At 44.1% G+C, this 17,653-nt stretch overlaps 1 protein-coding gene across 8 annotated transcripts in view; it reads right to left on the minus strand.

Annotated features, from left to right (window-relative positions):
* Positions 1-5,710: 5,710 nt before the first annotated feature.
* Positions 5,711-17,653, minus strand: part of TNFRSF11A (TNF receptor superfamily member 11a) — a 58,202-nt gene continuing 46,259 nt past the window's right edge. For all 8 annotated transcript variants that reach the window (XM_044774819.2, XM_044774818.2, XM_044774821.2 and 5 more), the window contains one exon: positions 5,711-13,634. In XM_044774819.2, the coding sequence (XP_044630754.2) occupies positions 13,288-13,634 (347 nt within the window). In that variant the 3' untranslated portion in view covers positions 5,711-13,287. The remainder of the gene's footprint in view (positions 13,635-17,653) is intronic.

Below are 17,653 nucleotides of genomic sequence, written 5' to 3' on the forward strand. Positions count from 1 at the left end.
TGCTGATTTCACAAACAACGTTTGCTGCCAGGTGAGGAAGGGTCCTGCCCGCGTGGCTCTGCTCCACCTCTTTCCCTGTCACCCTGTTCCTGACACATCTTCATGCTATTCTCAATTTCCCAGGGTAATGAAGAAGAACTGCAGAATTGATGCTCCAAAGACCGTGAGTACTTCAAGTTGCGAATATTTGTGTCGACACTGGTTTATACAATTATTTTAATGACAGAGTTAATTCTCTAATTATGTTCCATTTGGACTAACGCTAATTATTTAAAATTAGTTTGGAGCATGGCTGAATTGACTGGAAAAAAAAATCAGTTGGTTTAGGCAGTGAGGGGAATTAGAGGCAAATTTGGGGCAACTCAGTATTCTAAACTAGTTAGGCAGAATTCTGGAAGTAGATAATCCATATATATCATATAGACAGTTAACTTTTTTAAAAAAACGCCATTTCCTGCAAGAGAAATGAAGAGTCGAAGGTTGTCATTGTTATAATTATGGTTTCGGTTTTCCCCAGAACGCAGGAATCTTCACATTCTTTTCAAAACAGCATTAAGGAAGTTGAAAGCTTCCTTTTAATGAAAATACAACCTGATTTGAATGTTTAAAAATACCTCTTGAGCACTGGATCAATTGCTCTCCTACTTAGTGCTTGGGCATCAAGGATGTTGATTGTAAAAGTTTTCATTAAACAATAAGAGGGGAAAAGCCACAGTTTAAGAGTGCAATTACCTAGAAGAATACTTTATTTCATTATTAACTTCTTCAGATAGATCTAAAGCCTGTAGAAGCCTGGCTTTTAAGGAAACAAAACAAAACAAACTCTGGCCATCATTAGCAACTATTTTTAACTGTTTTTAGAGTCAGTTTGTCGACAATACCAAGTGCTAGCAAGGATGGAAAACAATTGGATCTCTCATCTATTGCCATATTGTAAACACACACTTACCATACAGTCCAGCAATCCCACTCCTAGGTATTTACCTAAGAGAAATGAAAACCCACGTCCACACAAAGACCTGCATGTGAAGGTTTATAGCAGTTTTATTCATAATTACCCCAAACTGGAAACAAACTAAATGTTGCTCAACTGGTGAATGGATAAACAGACTATAGTACATCCAAACAAAAGACTACTACTCAGCAATAAAAAGGAACAAACTACTGATGCATGCAAAAACACGCATTGTGCTAAGTGAAAGAGGCCAGACTCCAATGGCTACAAACCACATGACTCCATTTATTGGGGAAAAGACAAAGCCACAGGCCCAGACAGGGGGGTCAGCGGTTGCCAGGGGCTGGCGGCCGGAGGAGGCAAGTCACCACAAAGGAGCAGGAGGAAACTTTTACAATGATGGAAATGTTCTGTCTTGATTGTGGTGGTGGTTCCATGACTACATGCATCTGTTAGAATTCACAGAACTATAGACCTAGGAAAGGTGAATTTTACTGCATGTATATTACACTGACTCAATGAAACTAATTTAAAAACCAGTTATTTTGTGACTTCCTAAGTATCATGCTGATGTTGAATAAGCTTTCATTAACATCTTGATGCAAACAAGTGCAGGGAAGGTGGGCAGGTGCTGGGCTTCAATAACTAGCCCGGATACTAAGCTATGGCTGGTTCCCTGTCTGAGCAGGAGACAGATGCACTCTGTTGACAGGGCCCATGAGTGACTGTTGTGCTCCTGGAGAATGGTGGCCACCATCTGTCCCTCCTGGAAAACGTCCTCCATCCTATGGACATCTGCTCCTTGTCCAAACCATCCATGGATACGGGACATGAAGGGTCAAGTAACTGCTGGGTTTGTATTTGTTTGCTCTGGTTTAAAGATCTCTCAACCATGCCTTGGTGGCTGTTTCATCATTTATAGTAAATGCTGTAATGAATATACAGTCATCGACACAGATCTATAGGGCTCTGCAGCATAGACCCAATGGGATGCAATAACAGACAAGCGCCTATCAGCTACCATGAGCGGGGTTGCTCATCCTTCTGTCACTGCACGTGAATCTATACTTGCTCTAGGTGCTAAAAAAGGGTAACCAGTACCACCTTATGCACAGAATGGGCATAGGGCCAATGGACTGGAAGCTTAGGATATAAAGCGTCTAACGCAAAGCTTTAAAGCTCACTATTGAATGTGAGAAATGAAGTCTGATTATAATGAAAAGGTTCGGGGTATTTTGAAAATATTCCCATCATTGATTTCCTCCACCTACATCAGTTCAACCCTAGTGTACCTTATTTTGCTACAGCTGAAAACAGAATATGTTAGAGGAAGCAAAACATACTGGATATAAACCTGACCAGCTAGCCACAAAGTCATTATAACAATGGGCAGGAATGCAAACCTCGGAGCTTGGACGCAAACCACACATACCAGCTTTGTGAGTTTGTGGAAGTTCATTAACCTCTCTGACCCTGTTTCCTCTTCTGTAAAGACAATAGTCACCTCATAGATTGACTGTGATGCGAAGTGAGGCTCTCTCTTTACCCTGAGTAAAACTCACATTCTTGTCTTCTTGCTATAATAGAATTGTCAGTGATTGCTGCTGTTGCTCCTTCCCCTTAGGCAGCCAAAAGTGGATTTATTTACAACAGAAATTTAAGGTCAAGAGCAGAGGCTGCTGTCAGTGTGAGGGGCCTGGGCTCAGTGACAAATGACAGCTCAGCATCAGGCAAGGATCCTGATCAGAGTTCAGGGCCCTGACAAAACACCACACTCCAGTCCTGATACTTGAACTCTTGCGGGGCCAAAGTTTCTTTCTCTTATTGTCAGGAATTATTTTTCCCCAGATTTATTGAGATATAATTGACATATAATATTGTGTGAGTTTAAGGTGTACAACGTGATGATTTGATACACATATTATGAAATGATTACCACAATGAGGCTAGTTAACATCTCCATCATCTCACATAATTACCTTTGTGTGGTAAGAACATTTAAGATTTATTCTGTTAGCAACTTTTAAGTATTTAATATAGTATCGTTAACTATAGTCACCATGCTGTACATTAGATTCCCCAGAACTTATTCATCTTATAACTGGAAGTTTGTGGCCTTTGACCAACATCTCCCTATTTCCCCACCCCCGGCCCCTGGCAACCACCGTTCTACTCTCTGTTTCTATCAATTTGCCTTTTTTAGATTCTACATATAAGTGAGATCATACAGTGCTTGTGTTCCTGGCTCTGACTTATTTCACTTAGCATAATGCCCTCAAGGTCCATCCATGTTGTCGCAAATGGCAGGATTTCCTTCTCCTTTATAGCTGAATAATATGTCATCAGGAATTACTGCTCTAGCCTTCCTTTACCTTCTGAACCAGAGCCAGCTCTGGCTTAATAAACATGCCTATTTTAAAAAGGAAGGAAGACACACAAAGAAGGCTTATCTAAATAGTCCCACTTTTCCACCATGGCCTGATGAGTGGTATGTAGGTCCGTGCATGGGACCCAAACCCGCGAACCCTGTGCGGCTGAAGCGGAGCGCGTGAACTTAACTGCTACGCCACCAGCTGGCCCCTGTATCTTTTCTTGAGTGATTACCAAGAGAGCAGAGATTGGAAGAGAATCATCTCATCCTGTGTTCGCACTTATGAGACCTAGGCGGTCTGGGGCTACACATGGTTCAGGGGTCCGCCTTCCAACTTACCTCTGGACACATTCCTGCCCACAGGCCTGACTGTCCCAAGTGGCCTTGTTTTCTGTTAGTGGCCTTCCTTGGCCACTGATTGGCCCGACCCACACAGGCTATAAACGGTAGCCTGGTTCAAAAGTTATGTTGCGATAACCAGAGACTCTCTCTTAGAATGTGGAACTGTTATGTATAAACTGGATATAGTTTACATACTGTGTGTGTGTATATAAATACACTAAATATAGTAACTATAAAACATTTTACATTTTAAAATATTAATATAAATATCATACATTTAAATAATATATTACTATATAAATATACTATATTTAGTATACACACACACATATATACATACACACACACAAATACATATGGCCAATGGGTAGTGGACACTGGAAATGAAAGGATTTAGGAGCTGAAGATTTGAGAAGAGGGCAGCCATTACATGCAATGCACATAGCAAGTTATGATGGGAGATGGAGAGTCTGAGAGAGGAAAATGAGGGAGCGAGAATAGAGGGGCAGTTTCCAGAGCTTCCTTATTCCTGCCCTTTCAACGTTCTGAGGCTCATTTTTCCTGGCTTCTTGAGATGTCTCCCTGAATTGACTTGCTTTCACCTGAGTGGGCTCCTAGTCCCTGAGACATTTGTATAAGCCTTTGAGGCTGTCAGAAATCATTGTTGCTTTTAACTATTAAGCATTGAGCAGGGCTTATGGGTTTAAAAAATCATTTAAATAACAGTGCTATGCAGGGGGCTGACCTGGTGGCCTGGTGGTTAAGTTTGGCATGCTCTGCTTTGGCGCCCCAGGTTTGGTTCCCAGGCACAGACCTAGATGGTGGCCATGCTGTGGTAACGAATCATGTACAAAATAGAGGAAGACTGGCACAGATGTTAGCTCAGAGACAATCTTCCTCAAGCAGAAAGAGGAAGATTGGCGACATATGTTAGCTCAGGGCAAATCTTCCTTAGCAAAAAAAAAAAAAAAACCAAAAAACAGTGCTATGGATCCGTACATGCATCCAGAGGCTGAAATGATGAGGTCCAAGTCCAAACCCCGCCCTTTGCGTCTGAGGGGTCCTTCCTGAGGGAAGATGGGATCTGGACTTTGCCTGGACATGAAAGCCATGTGTCCACTGGAGCAAGAGGAACAAACAGTAATTTCCAAGAAAAGGGCAAGTTCTAAAAAAGTGATTGGTAGAAGGTCTAGCTCCGGCAAGAAGATCTTACCACAGCACCCTCTGCAGCCCCAGGCTCTGGGATGGGGAGGGAATGGAGGACCAGGCAGAGGGGAAGAGCAAGGACTGGAAGGAGAAAACGAGGAGACTGACCAAGGGAGGCCGAGGGCCCCAGGAGATGAGTATTAAGGCAGGAGGAACAGAGGAGTCACTGAGGGAACAACAGTTAAGAACTTTGGGACTCACAGGGAAGGATGGAAAGAGGGAAGTGGACCAAGTGCCTGGGGGAAGATGCAGAGAGTCGGAGGATGGCTTGAACAACAAGAAAAGAGAGAGAAAGGGACACAGAATTAAGGAACGCAGAAAAGAGGTCAGGGAAATTGGAGAATAGTGGAAGAGGATGGGGAGGAGCAGACTGAGATAAAGAAGACTCTGATTCTGACACGTTTGCGTCAGTGACCCCTGTTCCATGTCCTGGCCTCTGCCCATCTAGATTGTCCTTGTTTTCTGATTGGTTAAAAAAAAGAGTAACAAATATCTTCCCAGTCTGTCTCACAGGGAAGAAGTCAGGACCACAGCAAGAACTGGTGGAAGAAATTTGCAGTCAGAGAAAACTGCATGTGCAAAAGCCCTGAGGTGGGAGGTGTGTGCAGTGACGACCAGTGCAGCGGGAGTGCAGAAGAGTGGTATGAGATGAGCCTGGAGGAGGGTGGGGCATGGAGTCCATGTGAAAGACTTTGGTCTTTTATGAAGAAGGGATAGTTACAGTCAAATTCATAATGTCCTGATTCTTCTTTTCCCGTCATCTGTCCATCTCCGCCATGGTCTGCTTCACTAGCTGCAAGTATAAATACGGTCTCATCTCTTTTATTTTTTCCTATTAATTGCTGAAGCCCCCATATGTCAAACTGCTCACATGTGAAGCCTCCCACCGCAGGCATCCAAGACCCCCAAGGTCTTACTCAGTCCAAAGCAGAAGGCAGCTTCTCCTTCCCAATAGCACAGAGAGATGAAAAGGGCTAGTGAGCTCAGTCGTGCCCTGTCACAGCCTCTGGTCACTGTCAAGCACTGTCCCACACATACAGATACTTGTGTGCTGCTGAGGGGAGGAGAGGCTCCAGGGGTAAACTCCGACTTACCTTGCTCTCACTCAGCCATTATCTCCAGAGCTGAGTCTGGGGGGCTGGGCCTGTAGGAGTGTCCACCTGTCCAGGCCCAATTCTTTACCACCAGCCCAAGTGCCACTCTGGAGGCCTCGGTGTCCTTCCTGCCAGGGGACCTCCCTTAGGATGAGGCTAATCCTTCAAGAAGCTCCCACGTGTCGAACCTCTCAGGAGGCTGCTGCGCTTCCATGCAGTCTTGCCTTCCTCGTCCCCCAGACCAGGGGACCTGCAGACCAGGGGACACCTGTGGAGGCGTTTCTGTCAGGGCATAGCAACTCCTGTCACTCTCTAGGCCAATAGAGCCCATGGCAAACAGCCTTTCTCACTATAACAAGATCTAGCCCACGGCCACCTGCTCTCTCCATTTCCAGACATAGAGGATGATGATGATGATGCCATTTGGAGTTTTTATTTTTCCCTAACTCAACACCTCATTATTAGAATATTAATATATAAAATCATGAAATCAGAAAATATCAATAGAAAAATATCCCATTTCCTCAACCAATAAAAGACATTTATATCAGCATGTTTATGACAAAATGCAGTTTCCATGGGTGAACGTGCCTCCGGGCAGGGTGACTGTGGCATTCGATACAGCCTTACAGGACTGGCAGCCCACTGAGCAAATGATGGCTCTAGGCCCCGACACTAGGAATTCCACTTTGAAAACAGGCTTTATTGTGGAAACATCTACTCTGAATAAACGTTACTGACATATGTCTCCTGGAACTCAATTTTTGTTAAAAACTGAAAAACGATAATGTCTTTACTTTTTACTAATGGTAGTAAATACCTACAGATTACCCTAAAAGCTTTAAAAATGTATCTTTCCATGGTTTCTTTTTCACTGAAATAGTAAGGTCCTAAAAATCTATATATTTTTGTATCCAGAATATATAAAGAACTTTCAAAACTCAATAAGAAAATAAACAACAGAATTTAAAAATGGGCAAGAGATTTGACACACACTTCACCAAATAAGAGATAAAGATGGTCAAATAAGCATATGAAAAGATGCTCAGTCATGGGCTGCAAATTACAGCTACAATGAGATACTATCCATCTATTAGAATGGCTAAAATTAAAACATATGAACAACTGACAATACCAAGTACTAGTGAGGATGTGGAACAACCAGAACTCCCATTCATTGCTGATGGGAATGCAAAATGGCACTGCTACTTTGGCGAACAATTTTGTGGTTTCTAGTGGAGTTAAATATATACTTACTGTATAGTCCCACAATCGCACTCCTAGGTATTTACCCAAGAGAAATGAAACCACATGTCCACGTAAGTTTTATAGTTGCTTTATTTGTAATTGCCCCAAACTGGAAAGAACCCAAATATTAGTGAATAGATAAACTGTGGTACATAAATACAATGGAATACTACTCAGTAACAAAAGGGAACTAACTAATGATGTACCCAACAACTTGGACAGATCTCAAGGGCATTATGTTGAAAGAAGCCAAACTCAAATGGCTACCTGCTCTATGATTCCATTTATATGACATTCTAGAAATGGCAAAACTGTAGGGACAAAGAACAGATAGCAGCTGCCAGGGGTGGGAGGTAGTGGAGAGGGGATTGACCATAAAGGGAAAGAGGGGAAATTTTGAGGTGCTGAAAATACTCTGTATCTTGATTGTGGTGGTGGTGGTTACACAACTATATATTTTTGTCAAAACTCATAAAACTGTATAATACCAAAAAGGGTGAAATTTACTGGATATAAATCACAAAGAAACCCTGATATAAAAATTATGCTTATTTTTCCACTGATACAGTAAGTATTTAGAAAAAGCTCTTCTAAGAGCTTTAAATATGCATTTTTTTAATGGTCTCTTTGCCATTGAAATAGAGAGGCCATAAAAACCAATTAAATTGAATTCGCTTTTCCATTTTAGGGTAAGATGTTTTACTGCCTCTGTTTAAATTAAGGCAACTCATAAGAGTCTTATCATAAGAATGTAGTCTTTCTCGTGACTTTAGTCCATGTAGCCTTTGTTTCTGGGGCTACTGCTGCCCACGAGAAATCAAGAGCCTGGGTCACAGTGAAAGCTTTTACTGGGCTCCAATCCCCTTCCAAAGGGGCTTGGGTCTATAATGCCACCTCTTCCAAGCTGGTGGCCAATTTATTATCCTCCTCAAACTGGGAGAGACATCCAGAACACTGGGAGACAAAGAAACACGGCCTTTTAACCTAACATCCTAGTATCCTTCACTCTCCCCAAATGTTAGTGGCTGGAGCGGAAGGCCCACCGAGGCCCATTCTAACTGTGCTGTCCTGCTAAGGCAGTGTATCATGGAGCTACATGGCACAAGTCCACTTCCCTCAGTGTGTGATGTCAGAAGATGAGAACTTCGGGCCAACCACCATAATCTTGTCAATTGACTGTGGAAAAGGTGCCCTTGGACCTGGTTTCAAAGAGTAGGAAGGTGTCTGAGATGCGTGGCATAGTTAGCTTACAGTTACGTGGTCCAATTCAGGAAGGGAACATGATGTCTGAGACTGTGGCCATGTCCAGGAAAGGACAGATGTAAGAGACAGAGAGGGAGAGTGACGCATGACAGGTGGGTCTCCACAACTGGTATCTTCTGGGAACTCTGCGGTGCTTGGTTGTACCTCATCCCATTTCATCCTCACACCAGCCCTATAAACTAATATTGTTATCTTCAATTTACACATGTAGAAAACAAGGCTAAGAAACGAAGCGGCTGCACAAGGGAAGTCAATAGCATCTGAGTTTTGATTCCAGGTCTGATTGCAAACCTTCTGCTTGTTCCATTACAGAGGGGGACAGGGTAACTTCACCAGCCCCTGTGGTAGAATGAAGTTACTGTCATAGACCTGGAATTTGTCACTTTAACTTTTATGCTATTGGTAATCTTATTCTTAAATTAAGATTTTTCGGAAAGTGTTCCTGCATGTCAGTTTTACTAAGGGGAATGGAGGAAAAAGATGTTAGACAAGCATGAGTTTCAATCTGGGGTTAGTAACTGTGGAGTAGTGAGGTGGACAGACAGACAGAAAGTTAGACTTCTAAGAGCCATGAAAAACCACGGTGAAGGGGTCACAGTCAGAGGTCACTTAGGTGTCCCTCCCAACTTGGAAATTTATTCAGTGCTCCCCTTGTTCAACCCTTGGGGGACATGGGGTTGTTTTACCCAGGGAGACAGTTTCTTAGTGGGGGCTGCCAGGGGAGTGTTGGTCCAGGGTTTCCAGTGCCTTGGCCCCCCTGATCCTTTGGGTTTGGCTTCAGTGAACCTACCTGACATGTTTGTGCCCACTGCTCATTCCACCACTGCCCAACTTTAGGTCCCACCTCTTTTTGGCAAGGCCTTAATAGTTGCAAGGTAGTGTTTGTGGAACAGCCCTGAGGGTCAGGAATTTCACAGATAATCCCTTCCCAGCTGCTCCTCTGGTGCCCTGGAGCAGAGCAATGTCCACAGTCTTCCCTGCTCTGTAGGACATTCCTAGACTCCTTAGGACTCTCCAGCTATCTTTATCTCATTTCTCAGCGATGCTCAGGGCCCAAGCGTTAAAAGCACACTCATAAAAATGATGATTCACAATCGAATGTTTAAGGCTTTGAATGCTTGCAACTCATGCCTGGAGAACCTCAAAACTCCCCAAACCAGATGGCCAAGGGGAGTCATGTGCCATCAGCAACTGTCAAAGAGCAAATGTTTCAAAATTACATCTCTCCCACCAAAGACACTACCTTTGCTCGAGCTCACCCTTTTGCCCAGTACCTACCCATAAAGAGTCTGTTTGTTGAACCAGCATGAAGAGTGAACACCAACAACATCCGTTTATGTAACAGGTTCCTCTACCCAAAAGATCTCACCATTTTTCTTGACTTTACAAATAGTCACTTATCAATGATCTGTGCCAATGGAATGCAGTAGAAAAGTAGATCCAGTTCTCCAATCATGCATATTTGGCTTTGGAAGAAGTTTCAATACTTAAATGTGAATGTTGGTGTCCTTCCAGTTGTAGGAATCCACTGTACTGTGCATCAAAGGAATTCGACCACCAGAGAAGGAACCACTTATTAGAGGCTGGGAACTGCTCCACTCCTGCTCCAGATGCGCTCTTCCCTGTGCCATTTTATTCAAACAATGTCACTGTGGTAGGTAGACGGCAAAAGGAGCCCCATTCTTCCCTTGTATCCACCCTTCTCCCAATGTCATCCTGCAACTCTTCTTATCAAGAGGTGGGGGTCTATTTCCCCACCTCTTGAATCTGGTGGGCCCTTGTGTCTTGCTTTGGCCAACAGAATGTAGCAGAAGTGCCAGCGTGCCAGTTCAAGCCTAGTCTCGAAAAGCGTGGCTCATTTTTGCTTGTCTCTGGGAACACTACCACCGCCATGAGAACATGGCTAGGCTAGCTTTCTGGGAGTGTGAGGGCCTGTGTGAAGAGGGCTCAGTCTAGCCCAGCCAACCCCCAGCCAGCCAGCCTACAGATTGCACATGGGTGGAGCAAACCCAGCTGAGCTCACCCAGGCCTGAAGAGCCAACCAACTTGAACCAACCCACAGAACTGTGAGCTCAATAAATGGTGACTGTTTCAAGTCACTAAGTTTTGGGGTGGTGGTTTGTTACACAGCACCCCCTCCTCATATGAAGGTTTCAAGACATCAAACTGCCCTTTGTGCTTAAGGTAGAAAGAGAAATTAATTCTTCCTTCTTTTGGTAGTAGAGTTAAATGTGAGTAGGAAACCCTAAATTCCACATCCCTTTCAACTCTTTGCATAGCCAACCTGTATTTTAAATAATTTTCTTATGAGATAAATAGCATATATGATATATCTATCATAATACGCTATATCATCATAGCAAGGCATTTTCTGTCCCAACTCTGTTGCTGAGGTTTCCACCAATAAGACACAACATAACTAACATTTGACCTCATGGCACACCACAGAGATCAGGAACAAGTCAGAACATTATTTCACAAAGAACTCTGTTTAAGCAAGCCATGAAAAAAAAATCTCTATGGTCAAATACAAGTTTAATAAAGTCTTTATCACATGCCCCCCCCCCAATTTTTCATTATTGTCTTCATTTCATTCTGTTTACATTTGTTACACACATCTCTACAATATAGACACAGACCTTTTTATATTTGCTATACATTTCCTATCATTTCATTGTCTTTGGATCAATATAGAATTAGTAAGGATCAGTGTGGGAAAGAATACTACCTTTTTCTGAAAGTAGATTCTTGTGTATTTATTTAGCACCTTTTATTTAAGGAGCTCAAGATACTTTAACAGGCACTGTAGCATCCTTTTGTTATCTCTGGGTAGGGAAAGTGTCAAATATGATCATTAGTGCCTTTTTATAGAAAAAAGAAAGCATAGGAAGGTAAAGTAACATCAGTGAGATGATGACAGTCACAGTCGAAACTTGGGTCTCTAGCTCAGCATTCTATTTTGTGAACTCTGTTTTGTCTAAGATACTCCATATCAAAAGGTATAATGGTTTCTTCCATTTTTATAACATTTCTCTTTGGATGGATGTTAACTAAAAGGGCAGGACAGTAAATTCCCACCACTGATCATTCCGGCAATGCAGTTGTTTCCTGTAGTTTTTTATGTCAGCTAAGGAGTCCCATAAATTACAGAGCCACCCTCTGCTTCTACATTAAAAATCACAAATTTGCTACTACTCTTCTAGCATTTCCAAGAGATCTGCAACAAGTAGGGAGAAACCAGTGACCAATGGCCATTCCTTTCAGCTGGGCATTGTGGCCATTAAAGTCTAGACAGTGACAACTAGCAGCACTCTTAAAACCTACCAGGTCCACAAAGTTAATTTTAATATGCTTAGGTTTTTCATTTTTCTCCAGTATTTGAGGAGAAGAAATGCTCACTGGCCACAACAGATAGAGCTCAGGGTAATTCCTTTCAGTCTGACTCAGATGCTCTACTTCTTCACAAGAGGACTGATGCTAAGAGAAAAGCATCTTCAGGGCAAGTTTTCTTCAATTCACAATATGAGGATTTGATTTTTAATTTAAATGCATTAGAAAATAGCAGGAATGTTTTCCACTTCTACAAGGCTAAATTACAATTATTTAGGAGGAAAATAGGGCCTATTGCCTAAACACATTTATGCCCTTCTTATTCAGAAAGAGAAAACGCAAATTAACATTTCCACTTTATTCTTTCTTTCTGGAACTTCCCTGGCACCTTTTTTCACTCCGTGCAGGCTATCCCCGTGCCCTGTTCACTTTCCTCTTCTTTTCCAGAGAGACATCAAGAATAAGAATGCCAAGCTGCAGCAACTTGGATTTTGAGAGATTTAGTTGCCAAAGTACCTGACTGCATCTGCTGGAACAGGTAAATAAATTCACCCCAGGGGATGAACCATTTCGGGATGGCGAAAGGGACGAGGACGAAAACTGCCACTTAGTTCTGCCCAAGGATTGACACAAACCTAAAAACATTCAAGGGGGGAAATGGGGTTTCCCTTTCTCCTTCCTTCAGAAAAACGGAAACAGAAAATTTTTCAAAAATTAAAAATCCCTCCACTTGTTCCCTGAGCCTCCCTCCAGGCTTCACATTTCCAGCTTTTTTCCCAAAGTGCTTAGTACAGACAACCCCTCCCTCGAGAAGCCATCGCCCAAACACAGGCACCTACTTGTGAGAAGGGGTGCGAAAAATATGTAAAGACCAGGACCCTTAGGAGAATTTTCAAGAAAATCTTTAAGTAGTCAAAGGGGGGGGGGGCGGGGAGTAACAAGAACAATGCTAGGAAAGTTATGAAAGTGACATACAAATATGGGGGGGAAAATACAAACCCCAATAGAGCCAGATAGCCATAAAAAGAGATGTCATAGAGACCAGTACTGATGAAATGATGGAAGGAGGGTGGGAAAGGAGAAAGAAAACCCATAAAAGGAGGTAAAAAGTGGAGCTACCAAAGAGAGCAACGTGTACCTGTGTCATTAGTTGGTATGTGACTTTGGACATCAGCAAATGGTAACAACTAATGCACGTTTTTAAAAAGTCCCCGATTCTATGAAGAGCAGGTGGGCAGAGAACGTCAGGTAATTTGACGCAGATGTACCGAATGGAGGCGCGGAAAGGCGCAGATCGGGGCCCCGCCCCCTGCTCCCCGGCCCCGCCCTGGTGCAGGTGCTGGCGGCCGGCGCCGCCGGGTAAGGATGCGGTCCGGTTCGTGCCCGCGCAGAGGGCGGGCTGGACGGCCGGGGGGTCGGCACTCCGGCGGCATCGCGGATCCGAGGGGCGCCGTGGGCCGCGGCGGGTCCCCGGCCGCTCAGCGCCAAGCCCCGGGCGCGCGGGCGTCGGCCTCGCCCTGCTCCTGCACCGGCCGCGAGGCCTTGTCGGGCTCGGGGGCGCCGCGCTCCTGAAGCCCCGGGCCCGGGCGCGCCTCGAGGCCGGCACACGTGTCCGGGAAGCGCGGCCCGAGGCCCGCGAACGAGTCACAGCGCGGTGGGCTCTCCTCCTGCACCGGGCGGCCCACCGGCTCCCCCGCGCCGCCGCCCGGCGCCGCCGGGCCCTCCTGGGAGTTCTGACTGACGTAGACCACGATGATGTCGCCCTTGAAATTCATCACCTGCCCGCTGGAAATAAACGTGGAGTTACTGTTTCCAGTCACATTGCCTACAAGGGAGAGGAAGAGAGAACACGCAGAGGGTGAGTCAGCAAGTCTCGGTGAGAACTTGGTCTTGTGAGAGGAAAGTTTCCCTAAGAATCGGGGGCGATGGCGTCCCAGTGCGCTCACAAACTGTTCTGGAGCGGCCCCTCCTACCGACACGGCTCCTAAACCGCATCGGGCACCCCCAGCGGCTCCTTCATTTGTCATCTCACCAGGCCTGACTGCGGCCGAGGAAGGAGGGAGGGGGAGAGAGAGAAAGAAGTTAAGAGCAGAGCAGCCAGAAGAAGCGAGGGGACAAGCCCAGAGACGAGAAGCAAGACTAATGGCCATGCACGAGTTTTGAGTTTGCCACCGGGACCCTGGGAACAGAGCACACCCGGACTGTAGAAGCACAGACAAGATTCAGATGTTACCACAGGGTGCGCGCGCGATCGATATGCAGCGAGCAGCCCACGGCCCAGCCGTGGTCAAACGTGTCAGGAAGGGAAGCGAAGGCTGGAGGGAAGGTTGTTGCCTGACAGGACCCTGGAGGCCACCTCAGCCCTGACCTGCCTCCTCTCTGACCGGACCCTCACATCTGAGGCCTCTGTCACCCTGGGTGCCTTTACACTTCCCACCCTCCATGGAGGTTCCTAACAGCTCAGCCGTGGAGGGCCATGGGGCCACCCAGGCTCAATTTAGCAGAGGTTGATCAGTTTCCTTTTTTTTTTTTTTTTTTGATTCCAGGAACAAAAGAGATTCAGAAAATTTGCGGGGGGGGGGGGGGGGGAATCAATCCTTTAAATCACTCTTCTGAACCCTGAGGGATGTTTTGCCCCTAGGAGGTTCTATCATCACTTCTTTGTGGATGACTGGATTGAGCCAGTCTCTAATTAACGGGCCTTTTGAAAAAACAAATAGAAAAGTTCAAGTGTTAGGAAACCCGCTACCTCTTATTATTCTTCTATTTTAAAGACTGATGCTCTAGAAATGTCCCCAGGGAAAATAAGTGCCACAAACCAAGCAGATGCAGAAATGCCCCAACACTCAGCCTCACAAACAGAATTTTTTAGTCTGACCAGGGGAGGTGAGCATCAAAACGACTCATTATTCATCTCCCTCATCTTTTTTCTTCTCTATTGTGACCCAGCCTAATAGTAATTTATGCAAGTGAAATTAAGTTTCTGTCACTACTCCACATGGAAAGATGTTCCCTGACTTTGGAAGGCATGTTTTGGATGGTCTGACTAAAATACAAAGGGCATACAGGAGATCCCTTTGGGGGGCCTTCTCTCCACCCACAGGGTACCCACAGAGAAGCCGAGACTGAGGCACAGAGGCCCATGAACACAGGGGTTTCAATGTGAGCAATAAATCCAAAGTCACACGGGAAGATTTGAGACTCATGCTGTTTCTCCCCTAGGCAGTTGTGTGGGGGTATATTCCAAGATGGGTAGTGGCAGGGATTTATTTGCTTAATAACCCCCTAAACAAAATGGGGGAGGCCAGCTAGTATTTCCATTCACCAGCTAGCCAGATTGACCCACGTTCTCCATTCCCTCTACAATGTACCGACAGGTGCTCATAACAGACAGCGTTCTCTCTAAGCTACTTCTCTAAGCTTCTACTCTCTAGCATGTCTGTGTCTTCTTGCTCCCCCAGTTACTAAGTTAGTTCTCAGGTCTGTTTTTACCAGTTGAACTCATTAGGAAATCTAACTAAATATCTATTATGTAAAGTCGTGAAATCTAAGTGTGAAAAAAAATGGGAAACGTTTCTGTGAAAACTAAAGTGAATGCTTTTCAAGGACCCAAATAAAAGTGAGTCACTAAGGGTAAAACAAAAGAAAAAAACCAGCAAGCTGCTTAACTGGTGTGGTGCTGTGGGCAAGGCAACTGCTGGAAAAGGGAAAAAAACGAAACAAAACAAAAAACAGTAAAACTCCAGAAGGGTTTTGCACTCAAATTTGTTTTGCAAATATCTCTAACTTCTCGGTCTGCACTAAAGAAATAGAAACCGGAAATTCAGATGGCATGGTTAATGTCAAAACAGTTCAGGAGACTATAACCTGCCGATACAGCCTTATACTAAAAAATAATCAGTGTGTGAATGTAAGTTATATGTTTTAAGTTAAAAAAGATGTTTAAGATGTGAACTTGAAAATGACTTTTTCAAGGAACTCAGCATCTGCTGACCAAGAGCTGATACAAGGGCTTTTGTCGCAGCAGAGTGAGTGAGCATGTAACACCGAAGCCTTCCTATTGAGAGGTCACTAGTTAGTTAATAGAAAAAAGTTAAAGTGAAAAATCAAAACCAATGTGTATATACCGTAACATTCTATTCTGATCCAAAATGTTTGGGGCCAGCCCCACGGCCTAGTGGTTAAGTTCGGCACGCTCTGCTCTGGTGGCCCAGGTTCAGTTCCCAGGCACGCACCTACACTACTTGTTGGTGGTCATGTTGTGGCAGCAACGTACATACAAAATAGAGGAAGACTGGCAAAGATGTTAGCTCAGGGTGAATCTTTCTCAGCACAACAAACAAACAAACAAAAAGGGGCGAGCCCTGTGGTCTAGTGGTTAAGTTTGGCACACTCCACTTCGGTGGCCTGGGTTTGCAGGTTTGCATCCCAGGTGCAGACCTGTGCCACTTGTCAGCCACGCTGTGGTGATGACACACATACAAAATAGAGGAAGATTGGCACAGATGTTAGCTCAGGGCTAATTTTCCTCAAGCAAAAAAAAGAGGAATTTTTTATTTTTGAATGTGATTTCACCTCTTCTTTGTCCTCTTCATATTGAGATTTATAAATTAATATCATGGTACATATGATTTCTCCATCATTTTAAACTGTACTTTCCAACAAATTGTCATCATGAATCCATTGTTGTGTAAACTTCTTCCATGTCAGAACCTTCAATTTGTCTGAACTCAGGTAAAAACCCATTTTTTACTATCATCTTGCACATCAATTTTCATATGAAGAATTTCATTCCATGGCATCGCTTCATGGCAAACAATATCATTGATATATTCTATAGGATCTATATTCTTATTTTCTATTTTTTTCCTAAAAGTGGCACTCGAACCCTTTTGCCTAAGAGATACGTGTAAACATTTCAGAATCCTGATTCACAGACTGGATCAAGAATATTATTCTTGTGGGGGCGGGCAGAGTTGGGGAAAGGACAAAAATAAGACCTTTAAATTTCCTGATGATTAGGATGTAAAGAAAAGTTACCTAGAAAGAATATGAGATTCTCAAACAATTTTATTCTTCACGTTTCTTTATCGAAGGTACAATGATGGAAACCACCTTTGTCAAGTCCAAGTCCATTCCGTCCATGCTGACTTTTATGAGACTAGGAGACTGGTACAGACTAAACTTCGTTAAAAAATTCTACTGATTTGCCAATGACAGTAAGTGGCAGGAGGCGTCTTCATGTGCGTGAGACCTGTGCAGTCACACAGGGCCCTGTGCTCTGAAAGGCCCCATGCCTGCTTTAATGTTCTACTGTCATCAATTTGAAATTCTTACTAATTTTCGCACAAGGCCTCGTATTGTCATTTTTCACTGGGCTCTGGAAATTATGTAGCCAGTCCCAAGTGGCACGCAGCACTTAGGAGTATTGCTCTGGGATTTTTTTCCCCACTCTCTAATTTTAGCATCATTCTTTTTGGAGGTAATGTCTTATAAGTGGGACACGTTTTGATATTGCAGAAGTGTTTGCCAATCTCATTTTCTCTATTGATGAAGAAGTAAGCGTTGAGTAAGACACTGGGTTGCAGAAGCTGTCCACTGGGGCTCCTCAAATACAGATCCTATGCTGCCCTGGTGTTCAAGCCATCTGTCACTTGCTGTAAATCGTTCAACACAAGCTTTCTGATACAGCATTGAGGCTTGTCCCTTTGAGAAAATCCTTTAATGCTTTGCCTACAACCTCTAGTTTTGGTTTCTTTAAAGTGGAAGGAGAACTAAGTTGCTTGCCAAGCAGTCTAAGTACAGAATCTTTCTAGGGTTTTATTCCCTTCATCTTTCATAGTT

The sequence above is a fragment of the Equus asinus genome, chromosome 7 (assembly GCF_041296235.1).
Source record: "Equus asinus isolate D_3611 breed Donkey chromosome 7, EquAss-T2T_v2, whole genome shotgun sequence".
NCBI lineage: Eukaryota > Metazoa > Chordata > Mammalia > Perissodactyla > Equidae > Equus > Equus asinus.